Raw genomic sequence first — 21,723 nt, forward strand, 5'->3', positions numbered from 1 at the left:
TCTTAATTATTTCATGTCCCCTTATATCAATTGCAGGTGAAAGTTGATATTGACCGTTTTTACACTAAATATTGCCTGACAAAAGTCAAATGTTGAAGAAAAAATGATATTATAATATAGAATGACTTATTGGACAATACTCAAAACTATTGACCTACAAGTCATTTAGATGTGTATAATATTTTCTGATCTATGAAAAACAAGAAAACATACCATAACACAACAGGCGGGAGAGTGACTAGTTTTAACGGCGCATCAACAAAGTCAAGACTTAAAACGAATTTACTGATAAGTTTTAAATTTAACTACATTTAATAATACAATTTTGTTTTCTTTAAATAGCCAATTATTGATACATTAAAAGAGTCTACATAAAAATAATCTACACAACGAATTTATATATGGCCAGAACTGATAAATACGCTGTATGCAATACAATGGTGGTCCTATGAATTAGGTAAACATATTTCAATTCTCAAGCTGAACAGTTTCCTCTCTAAAAGTAGTGCGAGAAGTGGAGGTAGTTTCGAAATATATTGATGATATAACGTAAGTGGCGTCTCTCATTTTTGGCGGCTGAGGTGCTGCAAGTGTCGTGACGATTATTTAGATTATTTGTATTCTGAGCTTACTATTTAAAGTCAATGCTTCCAAATTTAAGCACCATCGTACTACGTGTGTGGTTTTTGGAACTTATCATCCTGCTGGCAATTATCTGTAATTGAAATATGGAAACAATATTTATTTTCTCTTATAGCGAAAACTTGACAAAATCTACCATTTTTTTATGTCAAGAGGTCAATATAAACGTATACAAACGTATTGGTAACAAATGTACAAAACATATGCAAGATATCAAGAATCATCTCTTTATTTATTTTTTTTAAATAACAAAACAGATTAAACAAAATTATCTTCAAATTCATGAGCACACTAATTGAAACTTTGATGAGATAAGTGTAAAAAAAAATCAGGATTAATTTTAATAGGGGCATGTACCACACCTGTTTCAACTTCACTAAAATGAATAACTGTATCACCAGTTCTTGAATATCTAAAAATAAGTGTATTATATTTCGTTACGCGGAAAACGTGCAATTAAATTTTACAATAAAATTATAATTATGCGGCTTAAAACTGTTTGCACTACAGCATCATTAGTAAATGTGTATGCTTAAAGGAGCAAAGTTTCAACTTTCAGATTTCGCAGCCGTCTATGAATTGTTTTGTTTGTTGTTATATTTTGAAACTTCTCATAAGGATTTCAACAACATTTTTGTAAAATAGTAGGTAGCAAAGCTTATGTGTAATTTTTACTTCACTTAAATTAAATACTAACCTTTTCTTGCAACAATATACCCAAGAATACTTGAACGTGTATGTAGTGTATGAACTCCCACATGACTCACGAAGGTATAGATAAACAACTAATGCATATCAATACAAAAAAGAAGCATAGCTCAAACTAAATCTAACCCAACGAACATTGTGTCAACGCCCAACGAACATTGTGTCAACTTGAACAGTTTTAATTTAGAGTTCGATACCTACACCGGCGTTTATTAAATACAATTGACTTTCAAAAACTGGTATCTGTGTACATGATATCTTGATTCAGTGTGTTTTACGTAAAAATGTAAACGATTTTCCGAATTAGGCAATTGGACCATATTAAGCAATTTTCGTCTATCCATTGTATATTTCAGGTCCCAAAGGAATATAATATTTTATTGAAAAACAACAGCTTTCACCGCAGCGTGTTCGCGGCAATTCACCATTTAACTGCGTACGTACTGCTACTGCTAGAAAAATATAGGAAAATTCGTCTCCGATACACTAAGAAAAATCAGTGTAAAGCCAAGAAACAACATTATTTGCGCGACTAGCGACTAAAAGGCAGCAAAATGTTCCTTGATATTGAAATAAATATTTTTTTGTGAATATGAATTAATGGAAATAAATTCATTACATACGTAATCGAGGACTGGTGTTCGTTTTCATAGAAACGCAGATTAATTCAATTCTGACTTTTAAATGAATTAGTTTAGTTGAGAAAAAAATTTAAAAAATAACAGTGTAGCAGTATCGTTTCTCTGGTTGTTAAAAATCATCAATAATGAGTGATACTAATAACTGTTGGTTGTAATAAGTATAAAAAGGTGTTTCGTTACTTTTTAAGACCGCTGACGAAGAAGAAAATTAATAAACAGGAGCGAAAAGGTACGTGTGAAGTTTGGCGTTCAATTGAAGCATCTAGACATAAAGTCTGTATATCAGCAGACAATAAATTATAACCTTAATCAATTGAACAATTGTATCACGTGAACATAGATGTTAACTGCCTCTCTCATTTTCACTAATTTAAGTAGCACGTTTAGATTTAAATTTTAAAAGGAAACGTTGTTTTATTTCTATTTTACATACACTCCTTTGAGAAAGAGACACCAGGGTTATTAAATTTAAAGAATTCCATTTACAATTTGAGTTTTATGCCCATTTCGTAATTGCATTTTTTTTAGTTAATTACGATTTTAATGCTATTTAAATATCGATATATTGCTTCATGCAGACTGACTTGCTGGAATTCAGTCAAATCACTCTCCGGCGAAACGCCTGGTGGATAAAATGTGAACCTCAAAGATAGAGAAATTTATTAATAATTATTTCAACTGACATGCTATCTGGTCGCTTGCAAACAGACTCGCATGTGATTTTAACATTGAAAGATTCAACATTAAACATTCAATGTTTAGCTGTGTTCGACACATTGTTACGTAATTACTGAAATTCATTTATTTGTTCACAATATTTGTGAAATATCTTTTATAACTAAAATGGAAGCAATAGTTGAGCAAAACCTGAATGACAGTGACATTATTCCGGACCCGTGCGCGATCACATATTCCATTGTGAATATTTTCTGGATGGTGCTGTATACACTGCTGTTTCTTGTAGCTGTCGGCGGCAACTTATTAGTATGTTGTGTTGTGTTGGGACAGGAACGAATGAGAACTGTAACAAATTTCTTTCTTCTCAACCTAGCAATTGGTGACATGGCAAAGGGCCTCATATGTATTCCGTTTACATATGTAGTGAATATTTTAGTGCCATATTGGCCATTTGCGGACTTTATGTGTCCCTTTCTGCTGTACACGCAAGCTGTGTTTGTGTTTTTGAGTGCCTTTACTCTAGTCGCCATGAGCATTGACCGTTATGTTGCCATTATCTATCCTCTTCGGCCAAAGCTTACGTCGAAAAAGGTTTTCTTCACAATATTTGTGGTCTGGATTTTAGCGCTTCTTGTTCCTCTACCAACTGTTGTGAAATCACGCGTACATAATCCTTACCATGTGAATGATACAGATGAATGCCACAAAGGGATGTGCAGCGAAGTGTTTGACAATATAAATTTACAGTACATTTATTCAATGGCGATTATGTGTATCCAGTATTTTGTACCTTTGGCTGTCATTATGTTTACGTATTCGAGGATCGGTTACATCATCTGGATCAAACGAACCCCGGGGGAGGCTGAAAGGCGCAGAGATGAACGGATAGCTTCATCTAAAAGAAAGGTATTTTCGTTTGTAAGATTATCCATTCAGTTTATTTTTAAGTTATTTGGAAAATAATGTTATACTATAGACTAATAAAGGCGCTTTATAATACTTTTATTCAGATTTACTAAACACTTGGTCATAGAATCACACATGTATCGCATTGTGAACATAAGTTTGTACATTTTGTGTTCTCCGTCCGCAATACTTGAACGCGTTTACCCCGTCTTTTATCATTAAGTAAACAGGGTCCGAACGTAAATTGTCGAACGGTCGTATTTAATAAAGAATGACTTAATTAATTATAAATATTATAACAATCGGTTTAAATTGGAGCTGGGGTGCTAATAAGATATTTGCATTTCGGTAAAGATAAAAACTAGCTTGACAATTACAAGCATAATGGGATCATGCGAGGCTTACACTAAACCGGCTTCAGCTCGGTAGGTAGAAATGGAAACTTTGTAACTGTTTAAGCCGAACGATGCGGATTCAGTTACTGTTTTGTTTATGTTTCACGAGAAGAAAATACAAGTATTGTATTTATTATGCGCTTGATTGTCTTTTTATATTATATCATATAATACTATTGTATATATATTAAACATTATCTAAACTATTATTTCAGTAAAATATATTACAACTGGTGTGTTATTTGAACAGGACAGTTCAATGTTATATTAGAATGACTGTAAAAAGTAAAGATCCGAGAAAATCGCGGAACATAAGAAAACATTAACCACTTACAAAAAACATGCCACGTCGGTACTTGAACCCACTTAGATGACGGGTAGATATTTACTGTGTGGCGAAAGTCTCTTACTGTATGCGCCACTGAGACTGGTGTATTTGATAGTAGAGGTTTAACATTTTAATACGCTCTTTTTAACCTGCACATTCGCAGATCAGAATCAAGTAACAACGGTTTTCAGATAAACAAAAACGCACAATTATTTGATTTTGTACCGTCGCATACTGTTCCAGTAACTTTGATTGCACATTTATGATGAAATCATTTTACCGTTTTTGTAAGTGTTGTAAATAAATATAGTTCTGCTATGACCTTTAACGAATTGAATTATTGACAGACTTTAAGGAATGCATGTTATAAAGTATTGTTTCAGAGAGAATTTGCAGTTCCGCATTCTCTTAATAAGACACTTGGCTTTGATCTTGACAAGTATTATAGTTTTTATTTCCTGTAAAAACAAAATAAGAATCCTGTTATCCTTGCTCGTTTATTATTATCTGTTTTATGCTAAGAAAATGCTGTCAGATGTTTCTTTAACAAGTTCGGGTTAACAATAATAAAGATAAGAGAGCACTTGTTCCGGGAAATTTGTTTTGATCAGTAATTTCTTTGCATTCATGAAAAATATCGGAGAAATTTTGTCTATTATTTTTATAACGGTACCGTCTGCTTTAGATAAGAAGTACAATCATACGTTAGTATAATTTTCCAAAATCAAAGAGGAAATATTACAACTAGATCTCGCATATGTTTCACTGTAATCATCAAAGCAAGGGAAGTTAAGCAGTGTTCTTTTTTAATGTGTCTATATGAAAAATATTTTCCAAGAAAAGTGATTCTCTTTTTATAACGGTTAAAAAAATTATGAGAGCTACTAAATAGTTCAGTTAAATGCCTAAAGCAATAAAAAAGACAAGATGATTTGTTTCAATTGAAAACAACGACACTCAAAATTATGTTCCAAAATTTCTGTGTTTCCCAGTTTTTCATAAATAAGAACCTGTAGGATTGGTTTGCAAAAGAAATACTTCAAAATGAAAATGTTGTCGTGAGCTAAACAAAAATCTAACTTGTAAATAGATTTTTAAATGCATTTTGAAATGTAAATTTAACTACTGTAATATGTTTGGCACGGCATCTCAATTTTGTTTCTTGATTCTTTATATATTTTTCAGTAACGATGACGTATTTGCAGAAAACAACCATATTGTGCTCCTTACTACATTTTATTATATACGTATATAAATTATGTCAAAAACACTGCTTGTATTTCACAAGTAAATATGAACAGGCAAAAAAAAATCCGTATTGTACCTTTTGTATTGTATGATGCCGGACTGCTTTTCATTTAATATGCTTGACCTGACACACTGCACACGAAAACTTCAGTCATCTCTATTTTAACATTGAAGATTTCGTTCGATATCAAAACAACAAATAAAAAGATGGAGGTATAAAATAAAAGGGTCATTACAACATTAGCTCGATCTGGGATTTTGTATTCGGATCTCATGGATAATGCTAGGACGGATCACACTCGGCGCTTGCGCGCCTCTGAGATCCGATCTGGTAAAATCCACCCGAGCCGAATACAGCATCCCAGATCGAGACCCTATTATACAAAGCGTTTGTGACATCATTAAATACGGCAGGATGTTTATGTATTCTGAATTAAATTATACACTGGAATAGCTGATGTATTTCATTTTATTATTTGGCTTATATGAATTGCAAGAGACGTAATTTGTTTAAAAGCCGGTATATCATGACTTCCATGGGATCTCTGCTCCGCTACAACTGATCTGTTTTGTTCCACTAATAAGTACAGACTTACCCTAATAAAATCAATCAGAAGATCATCTGGAAGCCCAGAATGCAACCAATCAAAATAAATAGCAGACTTGGTTTGATAGAGTCTGTGCATGAGAGGTAATGGAAAGTGCAACACCCCTCACAACCCCAGCACCGGCTTAAGCGGAACTCCACTACAAAGATATTGAATGGACACCGTGATCCCAAAGAACAAGAAAATATAACAATACAGAATCTAAGTACGGGGAGATTTTTACAGCCGCCACAAGGCACTGAAAGATTGCTGTTGTGATAGCCCTCTTTACACAAGGGAGACAATCTGTTCATAGGGTGAATACCGTTTGTCAATCAAAACCTCGTCCATGTTATATCAATGCATTGGAAAAGTAAGCTATCTATGGTACCTGCTATACAGAATAACACAGTCATGCATCTAACAGTCTTGAAAAAATTGTCTTCAATTTTCTCGTATTTCTAGATATTTTTCCCATACTTTGACGCATATATATTGGTAGCAGAGATTGTTCTTTTACCAGCAATAGCATTCTCAACATATTTTAATTTCTGTAAAAATTGTCTGTTTGTTGACAAATTTCACAACAAAAAAAAACATCACACTTTCCCTAGGGTATTAGATAATTTAATCTTTACATATTTTTATTACAAACTGCTGACCGTTGTAGTAATTATGAATAATTTTTTCATGCCTAAGTGTAAAACGTGTGTGGTTTGCATGAAATACTATTCGTATCACCTAAGCCTACAACAGAGTTTTCCCCTTATTTCCAAATATTTTTTTTCCGCTCAAACAAATTTTTCAGAGAATGATATTTAAGACTTTGTACTTTGATGTAGTTAGCTACACATATATCTTAAATAGATAGTATTTACTTGAAGTTTGTATTTTTATTTCCAGTGCCTATGATAAGCATTTTTATTTTATTAGCTTTAGTTCTTAGTACTTTTAAATTGTCATTTGAAGTACATGTGTAGTTATAACTATCAAGATATAAATTTTCGTTTCATGATTTTTAATATTTGATATTTTTAGCACCTAAAAAGTATAAATATTCACTTTTGCACTGACCTTCAGATCCGATGTACCTTTGCAGAATGAAAGTGTTTTAAAAAGGATTCGGGGAATAATTTGTTCCACTGTGGATATGGAATCGTGTATGAGTACGTATGGCATCAGTGCGTACTCAAAACACTACTAATGCATTTCATAGTCAAATAGAAACTATGGTTACCGCGATTCATATCTACTTACCTTTGCAGATTTCTACTTCATTCTTTTTTTTTTTTTTTTTTTTTTTTTTTTTTTTTTTTTTGTTAAATTGATCCAGTTACTTCTTTTGGAAATCATTTGTCTATGAAACGATGTCAATGTTAACAGGCGGCGGTTCTTGGTATAGCAAAAGTCACAAAGCATTCTTTTTCTATTTCCAAGTGCGGTCAAATGTACTTAAGTATATATTTCGCTTGACGTACTCGTAAATAAACTGAGCGTTGTTAATCTTGGACTATTCTGGATATTCGTTTAATCAATGTATTGGATATTTGAATATAATCGGTTTTATTACATTTATCTGAAGAAATACATCTACATTGTAGAAGATTCCACATGTATTTCAGCCGTGAGAAGAAACTGACATCAAATGTTGTTTTTATACCGGATTATACCGTTTTTTCTTTTCTTTTTTTTTCTTTTTGTCTTTTTTTGTTGTTGTTTTTTTTTTATGCTTGTTTTGTTTTGTTTGACTTTTTTTGTTTTTCCATTTTCATCACATCTGAACATTCGTGACCAGATTCGTGATACATTCATTAATAGGAGTGTAAGCACTGACTTGGTTGGCCCAAATCTTTAAATTTCTCTCTTTTAAAAGCCATATAAAAAAAGAACTATTGTATAGGAATGTTAATTCCTGTAACTTCTTCAGTAAATTATGTTTAAAATTATATTTGTCTTTTCTGGAGTCAATAAGTCATAACAGCCTCATCGGTGGTTAAAACAATTTGTTCAAACGTTCTTTTTGATACAAAATCTAAACATTTCTAAAAGCTTAAATTCTGTTAAGTAACCTTTTGTATAAGCGTATTTATATACTATTTTCTATTGTTTCTCTGTAAAACACACAAATTTAAGATCTCGTAAGAAACTATTTTGAAATGATTGACACATTCAACAGTATTTTCAGTTACGTTAGTATATTCTTTTTTATCCTTTTATCCTCAACGTCATTATAATGTTAAACAAGAAACCATTATGTTAATATGAGCCGTGCCATGAGAAAACCAACATAATGGGTTTGCGACCAGCATGGATCCAGATCAGCCTGCGCATCCGTGCAGTCTGATCAGGATCCATGCTGTTCGCTTTTAAAGCCTATTGGAATTGGAGAAACTGTTAGCGAACAGCATGGATCCTGACCAGACTGCGCGGATGCGCAGGCTGGTCTGGATCCATGCTGGTCGCAAACCCACTATGTTGGTTTTCTCATGGCGCGGCTCATATCATCCTCCAGCTGTTCCTAACTAACTATATGTCACCATAGATAGATCCTTTGGATTGAGAGAATGCCACCAAGCAAAATAATAGCGTCACTGGCTTCGGCGAAATTCTATTATCAAAGAACATTGAATGATCCAAAAGGACCAGAACATAACAAGAGAGATTTCAATTTCGGGACGAATTCTTAGGGCCGCTGTCACACAGCAGAATTACTTTGTTAAACAAATACTAAAAAAGTGAAATTAAATTATCATCTTGTAAAGTTATACATATGGATAGTTACTGGCATTGAACGTACTTCCATTGATTATGGCAACATTTTTTTCTGCAAAAGAAAGGAAACTTAATAGTTACTTTATTAATCTGTGACTTAATTTCAATCATTTTCGAGTTGAGTAGGAAATAAATGTAAAACCTTTATCTTTGGCGTGAACAATATTTTTGAGATATTTTAGAATAAAGATATGCAGCGTATATTGTCATACTTTTATATGATACAACATCAGCCACACGTTTGACATTCTGTAGACGATTATTTTTCATCCTTATCGCGAAGAAAAGCGTTGATGCTATTTTATGTGCTGATTGCGCCTTGATTTTTACATGCATTAGTTCTTGCATAATCGCGGCATTTGCATGTTTCGCATTTTCCTGAGCTTATTATCCGCTTTCTAAACATATTAAAGATACAGTAACACGAATTGTCAAACGAGCTTTCAAATGCTTATAATAAATTCGATTTTCTCTATACGACGAATAACTATACGCGACGATTATTGTTTCTCGTCTTGTATTGTTTCTCGTCAATTTATAGATCGATTTCTGATTATTCATGTATTATGCATATTCAGTGAAACAGTACTTAAACTGGAAATTGCCTTATATTCTATCAGTATAATATAAATTTGCATTTCAGTTAACGCTACGGCTATTTCACGTTAGCTGATATCAGTTAACGTAAGTAGCGGAATAAATCCGTTATGATCCGTTAACCCTACATATTCCAATGTGTGGGCTGTCTACTTGAAATGGGGCTATGTTTTTTTGTTCTTATCCGTTTTTTTCATTTATGCCAGATTTGTTCAATGAAATGCAAATTGAAAATCTTATTTTTTGGTTTGAAGATGTTCGGCCCAATCACATCAGATGGTAACAGAACATACAACTGAAGCAGAATGCGCAAAGGGTAGAATGCACTTTATCGGGGTCCCAGGAAGTTTAGTTTACAATGCGCATGCGCAGCAATATAGGGCGTAGGTCAAGGCGAGGGTGTTGGGCAGCCCCAAACATATTCATCTAAAAATAAAGTTACGCTTTATGACTTCTAATTGTTAAGACTCTTTTAAACTACTAATATTATAGGGACCGCTAAAGTGCAAGTGCGCCTGCGCAAATATTATGAAACAGACTTACCAGTGATAATTTATTCATTTATTTCAACACTATATAAAGTTATATCTGAACTTCCAACTTAGAGATCAACATTTACAAAAGTCAGATATAAATGATGCATTATTTATACGTTTTTATTTCATTATCTTCAAAGAAATATTAAATTCATGTTTCCAGAATATTCGGGATGCAGTTTCAATTTATTCATTTATTTTAACACTGTAGGTCACACCGGGGCTTCACAATTGCAGTATTATCAAGTTTATATCTCATTTATCAATCTCATTTCGGAAGAATAAATAACCCTTTGTCCCATCTGACTATAGTATGTAATAACACCGGTACCATACGTTTTTGCTTATTTATTTATTTTAAATACCTAAAATCATTTATATTTCGGACTTGCAATGAAATTATCAAGTTCCATCATAAAAAGGGTGATTTTACATTTATCATAAAATTTAGATAAATTAAATTAAAATTTGTCACATCTGACTAGAATATATAATAAATCTGGTGTCATTATTTTTCTGAAAAAAAAACCCCATGAAATGATATTGTGCTAAATTATATGAAATCTCCGGAAAACATTTAGATGAGTTAAAAGTTCTGAATAAATTTAAAACTGAAAACTAAAAGGTTTCTTCTGTCAGTACAAATCGTTTCTCTACTTTACATATCACTTTTCGACATAGTCTAATAATGCTGAACATTTTGCTTCAGTTAAAATATTTTTGCCATGTCTGGTACTACTTTTCTTGCGATTTAATTCAGCATTTTTTCAATAGCACATTGTTAAAAAGTGGACATAGTGCGAATTTTGTAAAGACGCCTCCTTTGTTTGTTAAAATGTGGACCTGTTGCAAATTTTGTAAAGACGTATCCTTTGTATACAACCGTTCTCATAATATCCAACGTATAATGTGATTCTGCGTGCGCCTGTTTACCAGTCTGTCTGTCTGTCTATCCGTACGTCATATTTCAAGTCCGAATCATAATCGATAACCATTCAAGGTATAAATTTTACATTTGGCACGTAAGTAGGTGGCTATGAGGCGAGATGCAGAGTACATGAACCGGGTCGGATGGCCTATTGTCAAGGTCAGGAATGGAGATCAAATGTCATATTTGTCGTCAAATATTAACTTCCGGCTTTGTCAAGTATTAACTTCCGGCTTTGCATATAGGTTGATGTCGATAAGACGTTGTGCATAGTGTATGAACCAGGCTAGTAAATCAAATGTCAAGGTATTGGCTTCACAGTTTTCATGTAGGTTTTCATGTAGGTAGATGGCGATGAGAAAATGTGCAGAGCGCATAAACCAGGTCATAATTCATGGTCACAGCAAGTCTAATATGTCCATTATATTTCGTGTGAAGAGCATAACGTAATAACTATTCAAGGTATTTATTTCAGACTTGGTATATATGTATGTGGCGATGAGACAATTTGCAGACTGCACAGACTGGGTTGGTAGTCAGAGGTCAATGTCACAAATTGAGCTCAAACGTCAGATATATCCTTCCTTTTCTTGTACCTGGGCCACAATTTAAAAACTATTTAAGGTATTGACTTGAAACTTAGAATAAAGATATGTGGTAATGAGACAATGTGCAATTCAAACTTGTTGATTTCTAAATTGGTGATACCATTTTATCCCTGGGAGCTCCAGCTGAATAAAATTAACAATTCGGATAGTATTGCTTTTTTCTGAGTTTGCATCTCTTTATATGTAATGATATTATTCCTACAATTATTTATGACAGGAAAGAGAATTTTAATAATAGTGTTGTAAACTTCCCTCCTTTAGATGCGGATGTATTTCGTGTAACATTTAATGTCGCAATAGATAAGATTTCCTATAGAGTGTACTCATTATTAAATGAGTTATAACCAAAATGAATCATGTTTGGTGTTCAGCCCATTTATACGAGTTGTCGGTAGCTACGCTTTTTGCTTTGATTCTGTCTGCCGGAAATAGTAGAATACTCTATGATTTCTAGTTCTGAAAGACCATCGCGTCTGCTTTTCTTTTGTAACCTGTCTTTTAACATGTTGCGCTGGACAATTAAAGACGTTTCTCATTTTTCTGTGCATTGTATGCGTATATGGTTCTTTAAATTTGTTTTAGTGTTTACAAGAGCATGTTTAGTGTTAACATATCGTCTGTTGTAACCATCGCTCGAGTTAGGCATTCTTTGGGCCGGATAAGCTTTTATTACGATGTTCTGTGACTTTGGAACACGGTACGGGACAGAAGTTGGGGTTCGGCGTTTTGTCGCTGTCTTAATTTTGATACAGAGAAAATTATGATAGGATATTTTGCTTGACGCAAGTTTAGACGCAAGCAATTTTTCTCAGAGTTCACCGCTGTGTTCCTTATTTTTTATTGTTGTAGATTAGAAATAGTTCCAACTCAAGATAATTCTGATCTAAAATTTATTCTAATAAGATAAAATCTTGTGCGTTTTCATTAAAACCCGGCTATATTGACTTTAGAAAATATTTGGTACTGACGCCATACAGGCGCTGGGAAGGAGTGCTACCGTTTTGATAAATTACATTTCAGAATCAAAATTCGGCGTTACATTTAATTGTCAAAGATTGAGTCGATTATATGACGCGAGAATTCATTAATTAATTAGATGTCTGCGCCCTCCTGAATTATTCCAATGGACGTGTTACCTCTCGGCGTGCTTTAATATTATAAATATTATAAAAGGTCACAGACCACCAGTTCTAGATTGTTTTCTTTTTTTAAAAAATTGAACCATTCTGCAGCGTTAACAGTATTTAATTATTTTAATCATTTTTAAATAATACTTGCTGCATTTGATGTGTATTGGAAAAAAATCATGAAACAGTTTTCACTGCCATGCCATTGATGTAGACAGGGGCCATATTATTCACGCGAAAAAATATTCAAATGAAGTATGACTATTCGTACGTTTTCGTCTGTTTTTTTGTGGAACTGAGATAAATGTGCTAAGACATACATATTTTGATATTTGGAAGGCCGTTCACGCCTTCATGTTATAAGGGAAATTCTTTTGGAAAACATTTTTAGTATGTAACCTATGTAGAGCTGTCGGAGAACCTCACATCTAGTCGGCTAATAGTCAGAAATCAGTTGCAAATAATAAACGGTTTCATAAAACAAACTAAGCGAGAAATTGATTGTTTTTAATTTTTGCCTACTTATTTGATAGGTCTGCCTATTTTTGTCAATTTCTTTAAATTTTTAAAGTAAGACTCACTGTCAATTCTGTAATGTCTGGAAAGATTAATAGCATTAGTTTTTATTTTGTTTACGGAATGAATCTTACTTCTGTAGCAAAATTAAATCATATTTCAAACAGCTTTTATGTTTTTGAAAAGACGATGGTGTCTATATCTAGGCATGTGAGTTTCCAGGTAAAAAAATAGTAAAATATATATATCTTTAAATTATTTGTTATTGGAGCATGCTTGAAAACAAAAATTTTCAAATGGAGAACTATGATAAAAATATGCCTTTATAGGCCAGAGACTTCAACTTACTGGAAATAAAGTAAACGCATACTTGGGAATAAGGTAATGTAACAAGACTTTTTTCATAATTAAAACCTTTTCCATTGTTATCACTATTTAATTATACATGTTGACATTATTCGCTACGTTTCATGTGAAATGTTTTTTTTTCCTGCCATTCCAACGATGGAGACAGGGGTCATTACATTCACGCATTTACATGTTTTTCGTCTGTAATTTTGTTAAATTAAGATAGTTCTTAAATATATACTTCAATATACATGTATCAGGTCATACTTTATGATGGAAGTCGGTGAGGGAAACTACTGGAGGTCTGTAACTTATGACATAGTAACGTTGACGTAACGTCGACCTACTATTTCGCGCCATGCACGCCTCAATAGTGCTTCTCTTTTTCATTCATCTTTTACATAAAAGACATATTTTAACCGAAATAATATAAAAGACATATTAGAATTGAAATAATTTATAGCAGTACAATGTTTTAATATATCAAAACACTCCATGTCATAAAAATTATTCCACAGGCGTATATCGTCTTTCTCGTGTTTAAAATAAACTGTAGGCAACATTTATGATCATTGATAATGCTGGGTTATACAAATTCCCTGACAATTGAGACATGATTGTGTCTGCTTTTAGCAAACATAACACGTACAAAATTCAACTAATGCACATTTAGAAGAAAAAAAATCTTTAATAAATTTTAAGTAAGTTTTATATAGATTAAGTGAATATGCATTTTATTCGAAATGTTATGGTCTAAAGCGACTGAAGTTTTCAAGGGCAACTACCCCAATCAAAAACGTAGATATCAGTATGTCAGACAAAATGATACGGAAGCAGTCAAAGTTGTCTCATTTCATTTGTATTAAGTGCACATGCTTTTGTTTTGGCAACAACAAAGCAATAATTTAATCAAACTTTCATTATAAAATACAAACAAATTTCCAATACCTACGTGCCTTGAGCAAACTAAAATGACTCCTTTTATTACATACTCTGGAAATATCAGTGAAATAAATATCATATTTTCCTACCGGTCTAATAATTTATTGATGATAGATAAAATTTAGTCGGAATGGAAAGTTTGCAATGTAATTAGTTTGTGTGTATCTTTTTCCCTTTCACGTGAGCCATTGATGCTGAGCTAATTCATTATGATGACTTTCAAATAAAGAAAACTAAGACCACCTTGTGTTTGGTGCTTGCATTTTTGACGTCTGTGTAATGTTAGCCATAACTAACTTTGCTGCCAAGTGAAGTTTTATCCGAAATTCAGTCGCAAATCGCAAACGTTAGACATGTGTTAAATTTATATCGGCCATAGCGCCTCTTGATTCAGAAATAGATAACCATTTCCCTGACGATCCGAATTTAATAACGGTTCTTTCCATAATCAAATATCCATGATTCCAGTGTTCAAAGCTAGATATTTGACAGCATCCGATTTTAAGTGTTTCCGTTATAAAGGTGTATTGTGTTAATTGCAAATACATTTATGGCGATCTCATATGTCTATTATTAACTGAGTGATAACACTCATTTATAAAAAATCGCTGCATATGTCTTTTGTAGTTGTTTTTCAAAACCCAGATGGCGCCATTTTGATTTCGAAATTTTAAAAAATAACTATTTTCTGAATCACTGCACGAAACGTTGGTCGGCAAACTAAACAGATACGTATTTTCTCATGAAATAATGGTCTACTTTTCAGCTGTAAGCATGTAACAAACAGAAAATTCGTTAATTATCACAAATGCGATATTAACCCTTCTTTGCAAAGGGAGACAACTGCATAATGTGACTCCTGCTACGCTTTCGTGAAACAAATTGTGACGGATAAATATCGTATTTGTGAAAATTTAAGAAATAATATATCTCATTTAGTGATTTGTCGCTGAATAAATCATTGTTTGGAGTTCAGATGCGAAGGAATTATATCACGAGGGTGCAGCCAGAGTGATATAATAATACGCATCTGAGCGACAAACAATGATTTTATTCAAGAGCAAATCACTAAATGATATATATTATTTCGATTCTAACACGTGACCAGCGACTTTAAAGTACATCCTTGACAGCATTTATTAAATATTTGCCCGTTTTCAATCGGTTTCTTTTCCAGCGCGCCGCTATGCCGTTTGACGCTATGACATAATGATTGTGACGTCAGAACAGTGAATTGTTGTATAATAATTCACTGTTTTCAGCCGTTATTGTTTAATAGGTTAGAATAAGAAATAACCTCTTTGTATAAATCATTCTATGTCAAGTCCAACGAGTGCGCGTTGGGCAATAGTAAGTGTATCGTTTATACAGGATTTCTGCATGGTACAATTACATCATGAATTGACTAACTAAATCTGCTGAAATAAACTTAATAAAAATAGGTCCGTACTAACGGTTTATATATAAATAATAACGATTTTTATGCCTTTCTTAGTCCTGAACGTAACTTGATAACATTTACATAGAAATTAATGCAATTAATTTCAAAAGTAAAGCCTACGATTTTCGAATTCTCATTTGCTCTGATATTTACAAAAATTATACAGCTAATACATAACATATATTGAAAATGGGGCGCAGTACATATCAATTTTTGCACAGTTTTTAAGGAAAAAAAATCAACAGCCACGCTTTTTAATAATTTTAATTCATAAATTGAGGTGAACTGTGGACAAAAAAATAATAATTTAAAAAGCCTTAAGTTATTACTGAAAACTTGGAAACTTCAGCATAGTTAAATATCAAAACAAGACCATTTATATTTATACAAAATAGAAAATGTTAGAATTGATTACTGTATTTTTAGTTTACAGCCTACAAAACTAGAATAAATTGTTACGGTAACAATTGGTTACTTTCTTCCAGGAACTACTGTGTCATATCTTAAATATCGCTGTATTCATTTATTTGGCGTCTTCCTTAATTACCACTCTTAAGCAGACGCAACCAAACCGAGTCTGATATTATTTCGCTCTGTTCTATGCTTCTAAATGAACCGTGTCATAGGAAAACCATTATAGTGGTTTTGCGACCATCATGGATCTAGACCAGCCTGCGCATCCGCGCAGTCAGGTCAGGATCCATGCTGTTTGCATTTAAAACCTACTGTAATTAGAGAAACTGTTAGCGAACAGCATGGATCTTGAACAGACTGCGCGGATGCGCAGGCTGGTCTGGATCCATGCTGGTCGCAAACCCACTATGTTGGTTTTCCCATGACACGGCTCAAATGATCTTCTTGTAAATTGAATTCAAATAATCAACTGCATAATTCTAGGAAGTAACGTATCTTTATCTTCTGACACTAACAAAAGGCTGTCCCAATCTATTAAGATGTCTATTACAATATTTTCTTGTATAATCTTACAAATAACCGCTTCAAATCTAGTAATTTTAAACTGAGATAACATGTATAGAAGTTATGGATGATTGTGTACGTACTTTAAAATGTTGGTACAGCTTTAAAAACATTTTAGATTGTCTGTCAACAGCAGATGTTACGGGTTGTTTTCAGCAAACTGTAGTTTAATTATAAGTTAACGATATCATACTATGTCCTGGAATTATATAAAGCTACAAGATACAAAACAACAAGATGACAAGCAAATGTATGATAACATTTCTAAGTTAGCAAGAGCTATGCAATTTCCTGTGGAACACTGAATGTATAACAATATGATGACTCGTATTAGCTTCTAACAGAAAAATGCATCAAAACAAAATACTTTTCTGATTGCTTGTTAGAAGATGCAACATGCTCGTTGATAAACTATTCCAATGATTTCTTAAACTTCGAATGAAAATCTATGTCCTATACAATGTTTTAAATGCTATTAAAACGCTAATGTTTTGTTATGCTTGTGCAGTGTGTGAACATGCTTGATTATGGACACGTATGAAAAGATCTACGTACCGAACTGAGAAGTTCCGCTTGCTTTATCACTGTCGCCAAGAACCTACAGCTTTATTCCAGATGGTTGAATGGTAGAACTACGATTATTTATTTCAGACAATTCAATAATAGAGCTATTGTTTCAAATTTCAGATGGTTAAAATGATGATAGTGATGGTGATTACTTACGCCGTTTGCTGGCTGCCCCTCCACGCCATGCAGCTGATTCAAGAAGCACACGAGTCTGTCTTCGATTATGAACATTATCAGTATATTTGGACAAGCGCCCATTGGCTTGCCATGTCTTACGCTTGCTACAATCCTATCGTTTACTTTTGGATGAACAAAAGATTCCGCTCTGGATTCAAAAGTTTATTTTTCTGCTGCAGCCGTTGTAAAAAGCGTTGCGGCAATGGGGTAATTAACGGGAGGCGGCTACGATTGCCCCAGCGTAATAACAGCGGGTCAAGCAGTAGGTTTAGTCCAAGGGACAGCATCGACGAGACAAGAATTGTGAAAATGTCATTTCTTAACAAAGACGACGGTGACTATAATGATTTATAGTTTACTGTGTTAGAGCAATAATACAAGTACAAACAAGATGTATCATACATAGTGGAGATAATAGATTATTATGAGATATTCTGGTTTATAAGAGCTTCGGTCATAAAACTGACATGCAAGAAATGAAGGAATTTATGACCCTTAGTTATGACATGATCCAATTTTTGGAAAACAACAAAGATATTATATAACTTGATAGACAAGTTAAGAATGATGTTACACATTTATCGACATATGACGAGCAGATAATGATGTGCTTCCAAGTAATGAAATGCTCTTGCAGCACTGGAAATGATGCAGTTTCCGAATCCAAAATTAGAATTCGGGCAGATGCTTTTCCAGTCGATGGCAATGCTTCTATATTTCAGTTTTATATTTCCTGTCCCAAAAGGTCAGTTGTGATCATCCATAAAACACACATCGTTTTAGCACAAGAACCAATAGTATACCTGCAATGCATTTTAGGTGGTAAAAAATGACTTCTTTTGAAATGTTTATTCCGTATTTTTACATATATACATGTATATAGGCCCCTGACAGCATTGATTTAGATGGTATCATCTTTTTCGTTCATTTTCCTGTTGTTCTTGTCATAAAACAATAAAAGACAAACGACCGAACGATTGTAATACATTTCGATACTACTAAAGCGTTTACATGAAGGTTAAAAGTCTAAAGCCGTTGTAAATGAAAAAGAAATCTCTACGCATAAAATGCGCTGAAATTATTAATTTGTAGCTAGAAGCTCCGTTCTACTTCAGGGTTCTTTCTGTACTTTCTAATCATGCTCTAAAACCTGTGACCTCCACTACAAATACAAAATCAATCTAAGGAAATGTGTCATTTTTCTCGTTAGAACCAGTTTGTAAACACACAATACTCAACAATGTCCTGTAGACATAGTGTGATTAATTCAGTCATTCAGTATTGCAAAAATGTCCATACAAATTGTGCGAGAGAACACGTGGTGCTATTTGCGTGCAAGTATATTGATTTCATTTTATGAAAGTGTGACAGCACTTTAGTTTTGTCCAGCTAAAAATTAACCAGAATGTATATGTTCTGTGCTTTCACAAATTAAATACAAAAAAAAATGTTATTAAAGAAGTATTACATCAGTGGCTTCTTTACGTTAGCTAATATTGTAGCTGTTTTGTTGCTGAAAAATTCTATAAGCTTCTTTTTACTCTGAAAATATCAGAAAATACCTACTGTATTCTGAATGAGCTGCAAATTATTAAATTATATGAAACAACAGTTTTTTATTTACCTTTTAACCGACTCAGTCTATATTATATTTTCTAAATATCCAGTAAACTAAGGAAACCGGAAACTTATAAAATTAGTAAAAAAGTAACCATTGATACGACGGTTATATCGTCTATTTAAATGCATCAAACTCTTGAAATTTTACTTCAAACAAACAAATATCTATCTCTTGAAAGTTACAAACCAGGCACCAACGTTCTAGTGTAAAGTAAGTTCGTATATACTGGGAAGACATTCGTATATTTCCGTATACTCAAATGCCGAAGCAAAGAGGGCAGTCAGTCCTAAGGTAGTAAAGTTACAAGACATGATATCATATTAATGTTAAGCAGGTAATCTATAGCAAACCTATGTTTTCCAAAACAATCCAAAAATTTAAAAGTTTTACTTTATGTGTACCATTCCAAAACTTGAATCCATTAGAATGTAAAGAACGGTGTTTTACCGATAAGATCAAATATAGGAGACGCTAGTACACTTAATACCATTTGCTTAAGATATATGACGCATATACTAGATATTGACAGTTTTTTTCTCTTTTCTTGTACACAATGTTTTTGCAGTCGCCTTTGAAAGTGATCAGTAGTCTATGTTTTTGCACGTGTTGCCGCTAATCTGTCCATTTAACCGTTTGCATCAATTGACTGTGTATTGTGTTGTTGATTATATTTTGCTTAGAAAAAAATGTTGAAGCTGTTCAGGTATATTTGCTACATTCTGGAAGTGAACAATGATTGAATGTAAATATCACGGATTGTCATTCTTATTCCTTGTGTACGAGAAATGTCTAATAAAACAGTAGATGTTCAATTTGATTAGATATAAATGTATATGTAAAATGGTTAAAATGTTTTCAGATGTGTTCAGCCTTGTATTATTATGGTCCAGTAATCGAAAAAAAATAATAAAGGAAATTAAATAAAGATTTGTGCATTGAATAAGCGTTTTGCTTGTTATGTCTGTTTTGTTTACTTATAAAATGTTACAAACAATTAAATAACAATATTTTACTTGTCTATTCATTCCCAGCTTTAATGGAAATAGTTTTGTTCAGTGTATCTCTAGTATAATAATGTTGACTTCTACGTTGCATTTGTAACTTACATGTTTGTATGACGTGATAATAGTTTTTCTTTTCCTTCTCACTTACTATTTTTCAATTGATTCAGTTAGAGGCACGACTCTAAATTGAAAGCTGAAATGAAGTAAATATCAAGCTATACAGGTTCTATTTTGTAGAGGTATTCTTGTCTATATCTTACAACCATTTACGTTAATTTCTTAATGTTACCGTGTCTGTTATGCATGTATCAGAGATCATATTCTTCCTTTTAACCATCAGTTGGTATCACAGCAAGAAGACCTCATTGTTTCTATCGCTTGCCTTGCCAGCAACAAAACAGATGATGTGGTTTATATCTGGCTAGAATAAAATTTGGAATAGTATGCTGACCTAGCAGTTAATTGCTGTTTATTAAAACGTGTTTTTTGACCTTAATTTTAAATGTTCTAGTTCATCGTTATACCTACTAATAAAACATACAACAGGCAATGCATATTTTTAAAAACAATATTGCAGTTAAACAGTTTTTATACTAACATATTGTATGTGATTTTCTTTCGTTACGGTTAACTATATATATATATATATATATCAACACAATTATAGGTCAAACAGCGACTTTCTAGTTTTGTATGGTGAAGGAAATCTCTGGTGCCCCTTCGAGCACTTTTTCAGGCACGGACGTGTACCTGGGAAAAACGACTGACCTTCCGGAAGCCAGCTGAATGACTTCCTTACATAATTCGAAAACCGAATTTAACCCACAGCGATGACGGGCAAGCGATACGGAGCCAGCGACTTTAACCACTCGGCTTCAACGGAGGTCCCCGACATACTCTTTACTATCTTATGATATACTGATAAATTGATGAAATGGCATACGTTGTAAAATATTTTCCGTATTTTCATGTCTGTATATTTATGCTATAAAAAATGTAGTTTCATTGGTTTCGAGGAACTCCTTCATTATCCTTTTACAATGACTTCAAAATGCATACGAATAATGAAATAAACTTTTCTCTTTTTGTAAAAATAAATAAATATGATCGCTACCTGTCCCAAGCATTTTATCTTGTATGTGTAGGACCATGCTTCATTTAAAAACCAAAAAGAAAGTTATACTAGTCACGCGTAAAGTAATATTCGGAAATATAGGGACGTGCGGGTTATAAGCTATACGCAACCTTAGCAGTGTATCACGTGAACGAAACAACATCTTTACCAGCAATCTACCTGTCCAATACATTATCCGACATTCTCCAAAAGTTATCCCCCTTTAAGAGTGAAGAAATAAGCATGAACATTTGCTGAAAACTATGTTGAACCTAGTCATGTCAAAATTCAGTATTTAGACATAACTGTATTTG

The 21,723-nt window shown here is 33.0% G+C and overlaps 1 protein-coding gene across 1 annotated transcript; it reads left to right on the forward strand.

The window, feature by feature from the left end:
- The first annotated feature begins 1,714 nt into the window (after window positions 1-1,714).
- LOC123563665 (RYamide receptor-like) lies at window positions 1,715-20,184 on the forward strand. Its single transcript, XM_045356587.2, has 2 exons — window positions 1,715-3,575; window positions 17,614-20,184. The coding sequence occupies exons 1-2, from the start codon at window positions 2,835-2,837 to the stop codon at window positions 18,022-18,024; spliced, it is 1,152 nt and encodes a 383-aa protein (XP_045212522.1). The 5' UTR covers window positions 1,715-2,834; the 3' UTR covers window positions 18,025-20,184.
- The last annotated feature ends 1,539 nt before the right edge of the window (window positions 20,185-21,723 follow it).

Source organism: Mercenaria mercenaria, chromosome 2 (assembly GCF_021730395.1).
Source record: "Mercenaria mercenaria strain notata chromosome 2, MADL_Memer_1, whole genome shotgun sequence".
NCBI classification, from domain to species: Eukaryota; Metazoa; Mollusca; class Bivalvia; order Venerida; family Veneridae; genus Mercenaria; species Mercenaria mercenaria.

Coding starts and splice junctions, on each gene's coding strand:
- LOC123563665 (XM_045356587.2), top strand. CDS start 2,835: ATGGAAGCAATAGTTGAGCAAAACCTGAATGACAGTGACATTATTCCG. Junction 3,576..17,613: donor TAGCTTCATCTAAAAGAAAG/GTATTTTCGTTT, acceptor TTCAAATTTCAG/ATGGTTAAAATGATGATAGT.